Source organism: Lepisosteus oculatus, chromosome 10 (genome assembly GCF_040954835.1).
Source record: "Lepisosteus oculatus isolate fLepOcu1 chromosome 10, fLepOcu1.hap2, whole genome shotgun sequence".
Classification (NCBI taxonomy): Eukaryota; Metazoa; Chordata; class Actinopteri; order Semionotiformes; family Lepisosteidae; genus Lepisosteus; species Lepisosteus oculatus.
Window position 1 is genome coordinate 2,246,735 of NC_090705.1, and position 16,546 is coordinate 2,263,280.

Below are 16,546 nucleotides of genomic sequence, written 5' to 3' on the forward strand. Positions count from 1 at the left end.
TATAATATGTCGCCAAACAATTAGCAGTAATTATTTTTAAAAATCTGCTACAACTGCTTCATCGTCACAATCAAACAATGTTTTGGAAGAGATTTCCCTCATCACAAGCTGCTAGACAAAGCGTCTCCGTCTTGATAAGTCACGCAAAGAGCATTTATCTGCGCTGAAAATCAATAGAGCTCATAGTGCTTGTTGTGATAGCAAATACAACATTTGAGACTTGGCAAAAGGAAAGAGCTGGGTTTCACTTTTACTAGATTAAAGCTCCACTGCAGGGGCTGGCTTTCTCTGATCTGTTTAAGGCAGCCAGATATTCCCATACAACTTTGCAGCAAACATGTGGGTTGGTACTCGTATTTTAAAAAGGTGAGTAATATAAAGATGTCTATTTTTCTTTTCTTCTTACACTTCCAAACATTTGTTGATGCTGCCACAACAGTTAACTACACTTTTAAAGCAGAAAGAGGTGACAATGTAAAGCTGTTCCAACAACCCGAACTCATGTGCTGGCGTTTTCTGTACCAGCAAATTACTTCAGAAAGCAACCCCACGCACTTCAGAAAGCAGTCACATGCCTGTAGGCATTCCTAAAACATACAGCAATTACCATACATTTATTAAAGAGACAGCTGCTAGGAATTTTCTCAATGAAGCTCTCAAACAATGAGCGTTTAAGCGATTTCCTTACTTTGTTTTAGTCGAAGAACTGTCCCCCACACACACATTACTGAGTAAAGTGTGTGCCCTCCTATATGTGAACAGATTTGGATCCTTAAGGATGAAAAGCACTAGATATAATAATCACTTTGTCACTATGCTCATGTTTCACTTGCCCTTGCTCATGGCACAGGCTCGAAGCCATACAGCGCTGTGCCATTATAAGAGCCACTGTCATGAAGGTCTACTCCAGCAAACCTAAACTCAGATCCACGAGGAGATTCATTTGTCTTGTATTTTGCAATGTAAACTCAAACGGAAACCTTAGGCCTCTGAGCGTTCAGTATACTCCATTACGTGCAGCTGTAGCCACACCACAATCACTAGAACAATGACGATCCTGAAACCGTGATGAGCTTCGGGTTGTCCATCACCTGAAAATTGGTTTTTAATTATTTCCAGACAAGATGCTCTTGCATTGGTGAAGGTTACCTCTTGCAGGTTCAAAAATATTGTATCTACTTAACAAAAACACATCCCACTGAAGCTCCCTGCCTGAATGTCAGTAGATGCTCTACATTTACAAGCAGTTCTAGGTGCAATGCATAACTTCTCACTTCACTGTTGAACACTCAACATTCAGCTACGTTTCTGAGGCTGCTTTCCTAAAGAAATTGCTTTGAAAGGGAAGGGTAAAAAAAAAATCTTTGAACACGTGAAAAAAGCTTCCCCATATAAGCTGTAATTCAGAAATGTTTCCATGCTTAATGATTTAAATTAAAAATTTTCGGAATGTAGAGGTGCTATTGCCTGCTGTAGACAACCAGTAAACCCACAAGGAAAACCGAGCAGTAGTGTAATCAACGTACGTTGCAAACCTAGTTTTCTCTGAAGTACAAAATCTTGGATATACTAATGGAAATTCTTGTTCAGCCATGTCCCAATCGGTCCTTTTAACTGCAGTGCATTCCTTATGTCAGCTTTTGCCAGACCACTGTAAGAAGCATGAGTATGTGGAGTTTATAGCACTGCACCATTTTGACTTGCTTATTCTTTACTGAAGATTGTTAAACAACTCACAGATCCAAACATTTAAACATGTTAATGCACGTTTTTGTTTTGCTGATCATTTATAATATGGGGCGATCAGCTCTGCAGCAGTGAAGGTTGCTCGAAAGCTCGAAGGCTGGCACTGCAGAGGTCTTCTCAAGAAGGAACTGCAGATGGATTCAGGAGGGTGAAGCCCCAATGATAAACCCAGGGAATTTCTTTACATCCAGCAGAACAAAAAAAACAGTGCAGGAATTTTTGGGGGTTTAAGGCGTATTCTTAAACGCCACCTCTCGCTGAATTACTGGCAGTATCAGTCTGCTCTTCTACCGATCTTGGCTTTCTCCTGCCTCTGTACGGACTGCACACTCCCACCCGTGTTGGCGTCTGAATCCACGCCGCGCAGAGCTCACCTGCAGGAGCAGCTCCCCCTCCAGGAGCTCGTCCGTGGAGTGCTTCAGGTCATGGAGCCCATTGCCATCTGGTTTCCTGCCGCCGTTGGGCTTCAGAGCTGCTGCAAGACACCGAGGACAAGAATCACCACACAGAACACCACCGCTGACAGGAATGAGGGAAAATGGCAGTGTCGTCTGGAGCTCAGAGCACACGATTACCACACTGAACCAGGACATGTGGGCCTCAGGAACGGTTAGGACCTCTGAGGAGAACAAACGCATTTTGATCCAATCATTTTTAAAAATGAATGGCTGAAAATAGCCAAACTACTGTAGGGGAAAAGAACAGCAATAGAATATATATACATAAAAATATGTATATATTTAAAACAGTTCATCTGAAATTAGCCAGAAACATTAATACTGTATACTGTATGATGATATCAAACGGGAATACAAAAGGCGGTGCCTTAAGGAATTTCTCAAATATTTTTAGTAGCAGTTTGTTAATACTAAAACATCTAACACTTACAGAGGTACATTTGTATGTACAAAGGTATATTTGCATTGTACAATAATTTATAAAACTTAAAGAAACTCTACAAGGAAACATTATTATTAGTCACAGGTAATGCACATATGTTAAAATAATGTATATGAAATATTAATTATAATGACGGACCAAAGATGCTCAATCAATTTTGTACCAAAACAAAAAAGCTCTTTATATAACGTGCAGTGAGAATAAAATTCCTTCAGGGCTTGAAGCAATTTATCACAGCTTGTTGATAATTTGAATCTTTATCGCCACATATTTTCGCAGTATTATCACTTTCAACAAAATCAAAGCATTTTTTTTTGCTTCAGGAAAATAATTTGAGCTTTACTGTTCCTGCATAACTGGGTAAAACATGGAAGTTTAGACCAGATACAAATCAATTATTTCCTCAGCGTAGGTTAAATGTCAGGGTGTGCCTACTGTGGACTAATTAATTAACATATTTAACAGTCTGTTTGTGCATTTAGATGGCAGGAGTTCAACTGACAAAAATAGACTTAACTTGGAAACAAAAAAGCAGGGCTGCTGAAGCATACGTCCCTCGATAAAAAAGGTAATTACTGAGTTTACAGTAAACACCCTGGCCTACTGAGAGCCGGAGTGAGAGCATTCAGCACACTGTCGGAGCAATTTCAATCTAAACTGACAGCGCTGGCCAAAGCAACACTCTAGTCGGTTAGCTAGGTTTAACAGGGCAAACTTATGCCGCACTAAGCTTGTGGTAGCGACCCGTACAAAGCCCTTCAGTTTAAACAATCAATCTTACTTCTGAGACCAATGAGTTGGGTTATATGTTCTTGGTCAGTACTGGGGAACCTTTTAAACATTGTATGAAAATAACCGTACACCTGATGAGAAAGTGGAAAAGCAGAGATTATATACTGTACAGTATGTGACAAAAGGTCGTCTGTCTCCTGTGAGCACTTCAGTTTATTACTGGGCAAAAATACATTTTGCAAAACCTCAGCAAGGCAGTGCTATGTCTAACTTTACTCCAGCTAATATCTATCAATCATGTCAAACAGGAATGTCATACAAACAAAAGGCTGTTGTTAACTAAATAAAAACATGCCTCGATGACTTTAGTATGGAAAAGGATGATTTCACTTATATAATAAAATGAAAAGGAAATGACAAGGCACAAAAGGGTAATTACTAATGCTTTTATTCTCATTTTATCCAAGGTGAATTAAATATCATCAGCCACTCACACCTTTTATTGCCCTTAGGGTAATGTATCTTCACACTTTTGAGTTGGAAAGGTACACTGAAGAAGAATAGAGTAATAGACACTTTAAACTGCAGGGCAGCTTATTGCACAGAAGAGGTTTTATCATGCAGATTCCGTTCTGAAACGTTACGGTCTAGTAAGTGAACTGAGCTGCGAGCTGCCCTTCTCACAGAACCGGCTTAGATTACACATTGTGTTCCCGTCTTCATTACCTCTCCTGCGCTGCTCTCCTCAGATCAAGTTCAACAAACACAATGCCCTCTGAATCACTTCCCCGAATGAGCCTGCCGCTGAGGGCCTGCATGAAACCTGGGGAGGCCCACTCCAGACAATGTGAACAAGGTGGCTGAGGTACAATCAGGGACCGATTTCCTCTTGCAGCCACAGAGGAAGCAGAACAGCCAGCACAGCTTCCCGATCGCTGTTTGTGTTCCACTTTTCACCACTGTTGATTCAACACAGGATCTACGGGGGAACTGAGCAGCAGTGCTGCACAGTGGAGCAAAAACAGCCTCAAGTTTCATTTCAGAGTCCAAAAAAAAATACAGGAGGGAGAACACGGATCCCTTTCAAAAACAGTATACCGACTCAGTTTCAGTAATACAGTTTTGGTTGAGAACAACAGCAAATAATTTACAAACGAGTTACAAACATCTGGGGGGTCTGTGCAAAAGACCACAAAAGCTCACTTTTGGCACAAAACCAAAAAATGTGTATTATGCTTAAAAAATATAATGCACCCTTTATGCGTGTCTTATTTAAAAGAAAGTTATCAATTTGTGTCAACATCAATCCTTCCATTTTCAAACGGCTTCTTCCAATTCAGGGTCGCAGGGGAAGCTGGAGCCTATCCTGGCTTGAATAAGCAGATCTAATATTTTCTTAGAGATTAGCACATTTCAACTGTGAGAAAATACAATAGTGGCATAATGGGAACACCTGGGCTTGACTTAAAACTGATCAGTCTTTCCCCCGAGTCCAAGATACTAAAACAGCACATCTGCATGTTAAAAAAAAATATCTAAATTGTATTTAATTTCTTAAATTACGGTGTCTAACAGCTAATACTTTCGTACTAAAAAAAATCAACCTTTTTTAAAATGGATCATTGACGGACCGGGACTATGGAGCTGTACAGAAGAAAAAACAACCTCTGGTAAGATGCTGTATTCACCGGTGAGTTTGCTTGTCACTTCTCTTTGCTGCCAAACCATGCAATATTTCTCACAAATATCAAGTGAAACTTGTTTCTTTACAGTAGCTATAATCAGGATGGAAAATTCAGAGATAAGCTTTGGAGGCAGAGAGAGAGAGATGTGGATTACAGAACAGGGAAGTGCGTCTTCAAGCGATTCGATGTGGCAGAAGGGAACAGGCAGCGAACAACCCAATCGTTCTCATTCCCTGAAACCCACATTTCTGGCAAAACGTCAATTTGGGAAATCACTGCATACAATGAACTTTCTTCATTCTGAACCATTAGAATGTACCACGAAAACAAAAACCACCAACACAGAAACACTGAATTTGCACCCTCTGAACAGCAGTTTTGTACAGGGAGATTAATATGGGTGTGAGATGAGATTCAAAGGTCGGCACCAACTAGAATGACCCTGTTAAGAGCTGCCGAAGGGCTAGAAGTTAAATAACCTATAGGTTGCTTATCGGGTTCAAAGGACAAGCTTCTACTTGTAGTGCCTTTGCTCTATGGATTCACAGGGAAAAAGACTAAACTGAGCTCCAGTGTGCATGCAGTTTACAATTCAACAACAGCACTCCCTCAGCCTCCATGCTGGTGTAAACAAGGGAGGAAAATATCTGCCCAGTCCAAGTATAATTCAATTCCCTGTATAAACACTGCTTAAGTCACAAGTCTGATAAGCGTATGTACAAGGGCATTATGCACACCTTCAAAGTGCTGGATGACGAAAAAACTGCATGTTATTTATAGACTAACAGCTCTAGGTCACGGCATTAAATCTTGAGGGGAAATTCTGAATTTATTTTTATGATGTTACTTTTCCAACAGTATGTATAGTGAACTATATTCTACTTGTAGCATTATGTTTTACAGAACCTAAACTATTCAGTGGATCCGTCTGCTAAAGATCCATACAGAATGTCCACACAATTTCAACCCAGTTGATGTCATCACTCCTTTTAGCAACCTAACAGTACAGTTTGTGCAATCTAAAAGCCAGAGGTTTTACCAAACCTAAGGCCAAAAATAAGTTGGAAAAGGCCTCATGATTTCAGTACCTCAGGGTTTCCTTGTTCATTAAGCTCCCTCCGTAATCCCCTAGGATTAAAAGGCCATGGATACCTCAAGGACCAGTAACATCCAGACCAACCAGATTTCCGTATAATTACACCAGAGGATCACCCACTTCAAAACAGAGCCCTAGGGGATAGTCAAAATGGCATTAGATAATGTAGGTGTTGATTAATTTAAGAGCTCTTTGAGGAACAACAGTAATAGACCGTATCTCAGAGTATACAGTACTCAACACTTACAAGGGTTTTGGTGCAGAGAACCTTTGCAATTAGACGAGTTCGCATACAACCAAGTCCACCCCTAGACTAGACTACTGGATAATGTACTACAGTATACAGAATGAATAGTTAAAAAACAAGGAACCCTCCTTTATAGGATAATTAAAGTATTAATACACTAGTTTTAAATTAAAATCACACCAGTATCACAAACAACAGTAATCACAAACTTCTAGTGATCACCTTCATGAAACAACATGAATCCCTCCTCTGTGTCCAGCCTGCACTCTGTCTCTGCCTCCGTGATTAGCTCACTCTACTGTAATGAAACGGGAAACAAAACTGTCGGTGGGCCTGTAAATTCGTCTCCAGCCTGTCGTTCCCCATGCCGCCGACAGAACCAGGAACGTTCATTACGATACAGAAACGCGACCACGCTGAGATGCCGATGCTGGGCAGTGGGTACTTGGGCAGGCGGCAGGGACAGGCTTGCTAGCTAGATACGTCTCACCAGCCTAGTCTGTCGTGCGGCTCATTTCAAAGCTGTGCTCAGTTTCACCCAGCGCTTCTCTTCTTCCACACAAGACCACGAGGACCAGGAAAAATCATTAATACACAAATTTATGAATGTTAAATTTGTAGATGTGGAGGCCCTACTGTACAATATTTAGATTTGCAGAAGGCTTTTGATAAAGCTACTCACACTTATTTTACACTTGTAATGGATACAAGAGTACAGGCGAGAGGAAAATGCTCAGATTGGGGTGATCTGGCCTGATGTAATTAGTGGAGTGCCACAGGTATCTGTATTAAGACCACTGCTCTTCTTAATCTTTATCTGTGATGAACTGCAGTTAGTGAACTAGTGAATTTTACAGATTATACTAAAATGAGAATATAAGCAAACACTTCAGAAGCTGCAAAGCTAATTCAAAATGATTTATATTAAATGTATAATGGACTAGTACAACCTCGTTTTGAATATTGAGTACAGTTTTGGTCACAACATAACAAAGATGTCTATTATTTAGACAGTGCAACACAATTTTAAATATCAAATAAACAGCTTTATAATTATTAAACATAAGGCAGTAGAAGATCACCCTTCTGCAGCAGCCATATCACCTTGCAACTCACAACTGGCAACCCACTGAAGCTCAGCTGGTGTGAATCTGGTCAGTACCTGGATGGGAGACCTCCTGGGAAAATCTAAGGTTGCTGCTGGAAGAGGTGTTAGTGGTGCCAGCAGGGGGGCTCATAATGCCCCAGTATAGTGATGGGGACACTACACCGTAAATAGGCGCCGTCCTTTGAATGAGACGTAAAACCGAGGTCCTGACTCTGTGGTCATTAAAATCCCAGGGCGTTTCTCGAAAAGAGTAGGGGTGTCCTGGCCAAATTTCCAATTGGCCCTTAACAATCATGGCCTCCTAATAATCCCCATCTATGAATTGGCTTCATTACTCTGCTCTCCTCCAGGTGGATGCTACACATTGGTTGTGGTGGAGGGGAGTTCCCATTACCTGTAAAGCGCTTTGAGTGGAGTGTCCAGAAAAGTGCTATATAAGTGTAAGCAATTATAATAATAATTATTATTATTATTAAGATGCCTATGGTGTTATTCCTTGAAACCTTCATACACATACTGCCAAAATATACATCAGTGCAGGAATAACACTTTTAGGGAGTTTTAGAATTATTTTTCATAATGGACAAAAGACTCCAATGCTGTTTGCTTCATTATCAGTTATATGTCCAACATTAGCTAGTATTCATTCCTGAGCTTTGAACTAATTCTAAACAATGACATTTGAACCAAATGAGCTATGTTTCTTATTATGAAGGTTTGGATCCATATCAAAGAAGCTTCTATGTATGCTCTGAAAAGCAATAGACACTACATAAACGTATACCACAAAAAGGATTTTTAAAAAAATATTTTAGTTTTTTCAGTTTCTATAGTTTCCTTTGGTTCCCACATTCTGTGGTTGGTACATTAAAATGCCAATGTGCAGTACCCCATGCACAAACCTACTTGGTGTGGACAAAGTGAAGAGATGAGTGGTAGATTTTTAAAGAAATCCCATCGCAGCAGGGAACAGAGTCCATGCCATTCAGATGCCAACTGGTTTGTGATATTAACACAGCTCCGGGCAAATGAGAATTTAATACAGAGCACTCATCTGAAGTACTTACCGTTTAAAAAAAAAAACTATCACACGATATCAACAACAATGTCAAGCCAAGTGCCCAACGAGAAGGCAACCTCTTTCCTCGACTCTGACAGGATGAGGCTACCTGATCAAACAGAGCGTCACAACAGTATAAACCTATTGACAAAATCACAGGGCAGACTGTGTGGACTGGACACACTGTGGCCAGACAGCACTTCCAGTTTACCCTTAGAACACATTACAACCTCAAAGTGGAAACCCCACTCTCTGCCCTCCCCCCCACCCAAATTGACAGTTAAAGATATGCAGTGTCGTTAAGGTACCGGATTGGCCCAAACCTCCAACTTTGCAATGACGAGGTGTTTTTTTCCTCCCAACCTGGCTAATCACTCCTTATTGCTTTAGCAGTTTGTGCAAGCAAAACATTAAGATAATATCTTAAACAGAATCTTAGCACTGTTCACATGCAACCCCGGAACACAGCCCTGAAGAATTTCCCCAGCGCTGGTTTGTATCAACGCTTGGCAGGACTCCCACTATTCAGCCAAACAGGTCAAAGTTTGTAGTTTGAGCCAACAACTATCAAACTGTTTCATAACCCCTCTAGTAGAGTCAAGAGTTCAACAAGTCTGTTCTAGATTACTCACGCAACCAAGTCCCTTCCCCTCCTGGGAGTCTATATAATCACCAGCCCTTGAAGCAGAGGAACCAGCTAGCCTATTCCGTGCCTCTGCAAAGTGCTGCTGGAACAGGGTTGTTAAGGAGGAAAAGAAAAAATCCACTTGACAAAGTAACCATGATTTACCACCACTCTCAACTTCTACCAAAAATATTTTAAAGACAAAAAAAATCCCTCATACTTGGATTTACAGCTTTAGAGATATTTAAAACCTCACTTTTCACAGTGGGTAATGCAACAACTCCAGATACCCTCAAGGGCCTGTGGTGCTGTATGTAAAAATAAAAGGCTATTTACAGTTTACTCATGAAACACTGGCCAAAACTGATAACTCTAAGAGAGTGACGGACCATACATCACATGACAAGTAACTTAATTTGTGCATGGACAGCATGTGACAACACAATTACACTGTTGATTCAAGAGAGTACTGGAGAACATGCCTAGTGCACTCAGAAACATTGAGGACATGATTAATTTAAAACAACAAAGAGGCAAAACTTTGGGAGCTGGCTTTTTTTCAAGTGCTTGTAAGATTACCAAGAAAATCCCCATTTCAATAGTAAATAATCAGATTTCACCATGAGGAACGGACATTAATGAATCCAACATGTTCTGTCACAAGCAGAGTTATGGACAGGAAAGGAAATTTCCATCAGTGTTCTCAAATTTCAAGAAGCGTTCCAGTTTCTCAGGTGACCCTGAAATGGAACCCTCAAAAAAGAAAAGATACCACTAATGTACCTCAACTGGTGGCAGTAACGGTGTCCTTGAAGTTAAAAGGATCCTCTCGGCTCAATATAAGGGGTGATACAGCCAATGATGTAGAGCGATATATGTTACAGTTTGTGTATTTTTTAGTTCATAAAGACTTCAAGTCTTTATTTGAACATCATGTTTCATGATTATGGTGTGGTGCAAATAAGCTAAATAAGCTATAAGTAGACTTCAAAGATGACACACCTTCTGTTTGCCTTTGTAAACCCTCCAGCAAAAAGAAGCAACACAGGTACATATGCTATTAACACAACAGTGTTGAAGTGCACATGGCATGTTGACAAACAGGTTGGATTGTCCAAGTAAACAGGGACAGAGGATTTTCAGAGATAATAGTTGAGCTTAATGCACAGCACATGCAATTACATGCTCTTCAGTCAGTATGCACTGCAAACTCCTTAGAGGTTAACTGTCATTGAGTACAGAGGTGTGAAAACAAAAGTCAAAGGAGAAATTTCACTCTCTGCAAAGCTACATTTCATGAAACCTGACAGGAAGCAAATCCTAGGACAATACAGAAAGCCACTTCAATTCCCACCTTGCAAGGCTCATCAATGTGAGCAGAGCGGAGCGACTGCCGACGACCTCGGAGATGACGAATCCAGATACGACCTCACAAGAGAGTGGATATCCAAGAGTTGCAACTGCTGCGAATCCTGCTCAGTGAACTGCACAGACACTCCCGAGATCATCCCGAGGCAGCACACAAGAAGAACCGTTCCATGCACCCGCTGCCAGCTCTGTCTGGAGAGTCTAGCGGTTGGTACTTCACTGGTGTCCCAAGGCTGCACTTTCCATTCTTTATCATCGTTGGTTTCCATCTCCTCCCCCTGCTCGTTCTACTGCAGCACCACCATGACTTTTGGTGTCAATCCTGATTCAGAACACTGCAGGGCTGAAGTCTTGCAGCTCAGTTAAAGCTTGACCCTATCATTTGCGAATGGTAACTAGTGGGAAAGAAGTATTCTATTTTTGCATCGCATTATTTTTAAACCGTTTGCACCGCTGCACAATTTTTGTTACAGACACACTTCTTCCATTTTTCCTTTCCTAAAAAATCCTTAAATGATATTCACAACGATATTTTTGTACATCTTTGTTTTTAATGCATGGACGAGTTATAACTGAGGACTGGAAACTGCAGCAATGCTAGAAACAAACCTTGGAAGAGCTGCTACACACTGTTACTCCATTAGCAGTCTTCACTACAAAACCAGCCGTCCCATGTAAACAAAACTGGATTCCAAGTGTAGCCATTGGTTTACTCACAATGTACATAACTGATAAGAATAAAGGGATTTAAAGCAACCAATTACAGAGAGCTTTCATTAAATAAGCACATAGATATGTACATAATCAACAAGCAGGGGAAGTAATCAGAATGAATTAATAATAGTGGAGGTAATGCAGCTGAAGACCAGGTGGTCAAATGCACTCTCTCGTCTCTTAATTTGACTCCAGTGCATCTTGGATTTTAATTCAACATGGCTGTTCCATTACTGCACAGTCAGCCGAGCTACCGTGAGGCTACTACTGAATGTGTAGAGTATGTAGGAAATATTTAATAACACACAATTCAATTGCATTTTGGGAGGACAGCCTGTATTGTTTTTCCAACTTCAATATTGACTTTCTGTATTTTGAAATTTTTAACTTCGCATCCCTCAAATATTTCAGCCTTAAATAAAATGTGATAAAAATGGAAAACATGTCAAATCTCTACTTTTTTTAGCAAATCAAATTCGGCAGATACATTGCCCTTTTAGTCTGCTGCTTTGCTAGCGTTCTGTTCTGAAGAGTACCCTTGATTATTTACGAGTTTAAATTAAGGAAAAAGAAAAAAAAACCTCCAGCAAGTGTACAGCGTGATTTCTGGTAAAGCCCTGGCCTTCCAGGCCCGCAGAGCGTAATTCAACTGGAGACGGAAAAGCAGCAGACCAGGCCAGGATCTTGTCTTGGCCTGGTGATTTATAGCACCGCGCTTCTGAAGCGCAGCCCTCTGATACACTCCCAGGCCCTGTTTCGTCTAACGAACAAGTTTCAGAAGGCCACACAACAGACTTCCCTCTACAAATATACCTTTAGTCTAATGAGTACTTATATCTAAAGCATGAACTTTTCAATCCGACTTTAATACTTCAGTAACTAATACTAATTCATTTGGTGTTGTGTGCCTCCATCCTATTGGAGACATTTTAACCGTTTTAAATAATAATAATAAAAAAAGATACCTTAAATGAGACTGACTAAGAACTTTGTGTTATAATCGTGCTGTTACACTCATCTATCCCTACCTTTAGCTGACAACAACACACAAATCAGGAAACTTGCCCACTTACACACTGACTTCCTCTCATGAGCCCCTTTCACTAGAAGAGAAAACGGCCTGCAATCAAGTTCAGGCCATTCTGCCCATCAAGCCCCTTTGGTAGTGAGAAGTTATTCGATCTGAGGGTTTCTTGAAAGAAAACAGGGCACTACTGTAGCTTCAGCAACATGGCTGGGAAGTTTGTTCCACACTCCCAGAACTCACTGAAGTGTTTCCTGATCTCAGTCTTGCACGTAATTTCGCCTTGTTTTCTCTGGTCCAGGTACACATCCTCCTTTCACAGACATCTAAACTAGTCTAAGCAATAGACAATTCAAACATTAACATCTGCAATAATGATTCTTCTCTTGATTCTGAACACTATTCAATCACTAGAAACATACTACTTAGTTTATCCAGCTATGCAAGTCTTGCAAAAGCATGACTTAAGAGAAATAATTAGGTGTTTCCAATTCATTCTTTTCTTGGTTAAATGAATAAAAACACAAAAAAATGTTTTGGATACACACTTAGAAGTGTAGAATTTAAATCAAGGGATGTTATGTCAATAAGATGAATGTGGTGTATAATTTTGGTGACCACACAAAAAAACAAAACAAAAGATATTGCTGTTGTACATGCCAGGGCTTAAGCGAACGCACAAGTTTGACAGGCTGAATAAAATTAACCTTTTCTAAATGAAGGGACCACATTCAAGAATTCTAACTCCTCCAAGGCATTGACAAAGTTTACCCAGCAGACTTACAATGAATAGTGAGAAATGAACCTGAGGACACAGTTGCAAATTTTATGGAAGTGTATTTAAGTCTGCGAACTGTGGATCGTCCAAGCGCTCTTCGGCAAACGTGATGCGGGTGGCAATCTTATTTTTAGAAAGCAATGATTTCTTCCTGGCTATCCTACCATGAAAACCATTCCATGATGGCTGAGGCATGAACACTAGGAGGAGCTGCATCGAGAGGGGCCTGCCGATCTTTAGCAGTTACTCTGGGGCTCTCTCTTCCCTTCCTGGGCGATTTTCAGTGCCGCTCTTTGGGAGAATGGAAGACCAGTCTAGAGTGTAGACTGCTGGTGTGACACTGGATGGATGGAAACCCGGATGCTTAGACATGGTTTTGCAACGCTCTCCAGTGACTGATGAGGATCAACTACTTTTTGTGAATTTCTCCATGATCTCTTTTGACCATGGTGGATTATCCTTCCAATAACCTGTATGGTGAACGTGAAAAGTTCTGACCGTTACATAGGACAGGTCTGCCCTAACTCTGTCCCTTTTCACTTGTTACCCACCTGATTTACTTTTTAACTTGTTTAAAATAAACTAGAGGTTCATTTATTCACATTCACAAACTCTTAATTGTTTTCTTCTAGTTCACACACCACTGCGCTTGCAAAAAAATTCTGCATGGGTATATAAAACCTCTTGCTTTTTAAGACCAGTTTTAATTCAAGTCATGAGTCCTAACCATAAGTCTATCAAGTGCACCTATTTAATTCTAGGTGTCCTGTACTGAAATGAATCGGTGACAATTTGTACAGGGTAATAAAAACTACTTACGATGCAATTCAGCACAAATGACAACAACCCTCTTCATGTGAGACGTGCCGAAATACATACAGAAAACAATCTCTGAAAAGCAATATTGTGGTCACTCTCCAGCAGTATATGTTTTTAGTTTTTGCTCTTTCGATGCCCATCAACATCTCCGATTTAATCAGCATTATCTCATGTGGTTTTTAAGTTGTGCCCAGAGGAGGCCTCACAGGGGAAGCAAGCACAGCTGCAACTCCTCAAATTAAATGGAACGCATGTTTAACGTTGTAATAATATAACAAACTAAACTGCAGTTTCTAGCACTATGCAGTATTTCATCAAGCGCGGGCTGAAGTCCTCACCAGCACTGATCTGTTTACAATTCTCCTCCAGGCAAACCCAGGCCGTCTCGCCATGAACTGCAGTACTGGCAGAAACAGGCGTCGCAGGAGCCTGGTCCCAAGCTTTACTGAAGGAAAGATACCTCCCCCACAGCTGGCGGGTCGCCCCTCACTTGACCAAATCAAACGTTTTTGACCGCAAGGGACTGGCGCCCACCCGCTCCTACTTTAACTGTCCAGTTGGACCTTGGGACAGGATACAACCTTATCAGATTCATAGATGGTGGAAGAAAATTAAAAAAAAAAGCTTGAGAGAAAAAGCAAAGTCATAAGGGTAAGAATGAGTTTCTCATCAGCCCTGAAAAGACACCATTGATAAGCAATTAAGAATAGTCAACTAGAAGGATCTGCGATGAGAGAAGGGTGTCACAGAGGGTCACATCACAGCTCTTGTAGGTTGACCCAAAGGTTGTGAGTGTGGAACAAGCTGCCCAACCATGTAATTGGATCATCTAGGCTTTAAGTACTAGATGGGCTAGCTGGGCAGAATGACCTCCTCTCAGCTAAAACCTGCCTTGTTCCCCGTACCCCTGGGCGGGGCTGGAGTGCCACAAACTCCAGGACAGCCTGTTCCATTTCAAATGAAGGGTGCCAAGAGTTTTGGGCTTTGCTGCACACTGCAAATTTTATTTCAGTATAAAAAGCCTCAATCACATAATATTAAATAGCCCTACCATTTGGGGGCATGGTATATAACAAGCACTAGTAATCCTGATGTATCATTAGTCAGAAATATGGTTTAAAAATCTCAATTTTCTTTCCTTCTGGCAATTTCCAATACATAACTAAAGCAAAACCTGCATTACTTTTTAAAAAAATCACATCAACAAAAAAAGCTCTTGCTTACCGATAGACTGACAATTTTTATGACATGACCACAATAAGGCGTATTCACAAAAGGTAAAATGCTTAAAAGAAATAAACAAAGAAAGTAAATGTCTACTAACAGCATTTTCTGCACAAGGCCAAGAGTGAAAATATAGACATTAAAACTGTTCTGTTTATGTGCCTTTACTGCCTTAATTTTTTGCTTTGCTAAAGCAATCACTGGAACAACAAAAATCTTGAAAGAAAAAAAAATATATATATGACATGAAACTATATTCAGGATATAAATCTCCAGGGAACACGACAGGACACAATGGCTTATTACATTTCTTACATTAGCCATTTCTTTGCTTTCTTGTGATCCAGGACAAATGGGCTCACTTTACATTTTCTCATTCAAGATGCTGGAGCGGTTTGGTGGGTAAAACGCTCCTAATTTTGAACTGGACGTGGGTTTTAATCAGTAGGACAGTTTGGAGAATAATGCCAGAGATCAAACAATCTCGAGGGGAGGTCACGCGGACACTCCAGTTCATCTAGCCACACCATCTTAACATCACTGTGGACATGTTTAGGCACATGCCAGTTGAAATTCACAAAAAATTACTTATTTTTTAACCACACTTTAAGTTAAATAAAGAAATTAGATTAGTAATGTAACAAAGCTAACTATTCTTGGCTTCGATTTCACAGTGTTATAAACAGAAATAGAATATACCTAATCCAGGCCCTAACCTAATGCTGCCACATTAATAATTGATCAGGATTAAGGGCATCAATAATGCAGGCAGTTTATGTTGGCACCCAGCATGCTGTATAATATTCAGACTTCAACTAAACACAAACAGTAGAGATAAGGATAGTTCCAATGTATTGCATAAGACAGTTTAAAAAATGCCCTTCTGCTTTACAACTGAGACATCCTACACGTATCTTGTAAGTAGTGAGGAAAGTTTAATAAAAATCAAAAGATACAATATTCTTCAAGTCGGTATTATTCATACTGAACCAAGATATCATATTGGGGAAAAGAAAAACTCAAGGGTCTAGGACTTATATCAGTTAATTTAGCTGCATTTTGCTTTTTAAGCATTTTCATATACATAGGTAATTTATTGCGATAACTGTTATCTATTTGAAGTTTTAATCATGTAAATTTAAGAGTAAACTATTGCACAGAGTTCATTTTTGCATGCGTTAATGCTCCTTTTATTGTGCTGAAATATATGGTGCAAAAGAGTACACACAAATGACGTCCAGCAGTCTTTACCCGTTCTGCCTAAACCAACCCAGCCACACACCCAAGCCATGCCAGTGTACAGACGTTTGATGAATCTACGAATGTCTGAAATCCATTATCCCATAGGTCTCACTGGGAAGACAGGGAATATTTCTCAATATTCCTTTCTCAATACTACTCCGTTGTCATTCCTTATCCA

The 16,546-nt window shown here is 40.3% G+C and overlaps 1 protein-coding gene across 2 annotated transcripts in view; it reads right to left on the reverse strand.

Annotated features, from left to right (window-relative positions):
* Positions 1–16,546, reverse strand: part of ahr1a (aryl hydrocarbon receptor 1a) — a 65,903-nt gene that overhangs the window by 27,082 nt on the left and 22,275 nt on the right. Inside the window, exon 3 of one of the 2 annotated variants that reach the window (XM_015357947.2) lies at positions 2,121–2,218. In XM_015357947.2, coding sequence (XP_015213433.2) covers positions 2,121–2,218 — 98 coding nt within the window. Of the gene's footprint in view, positions 1–2,120; positions 2,222–16,546 lie in introns of both variants that reach the window. The other variant, XM_015357946.2, reaches the window with a different exon arrangement.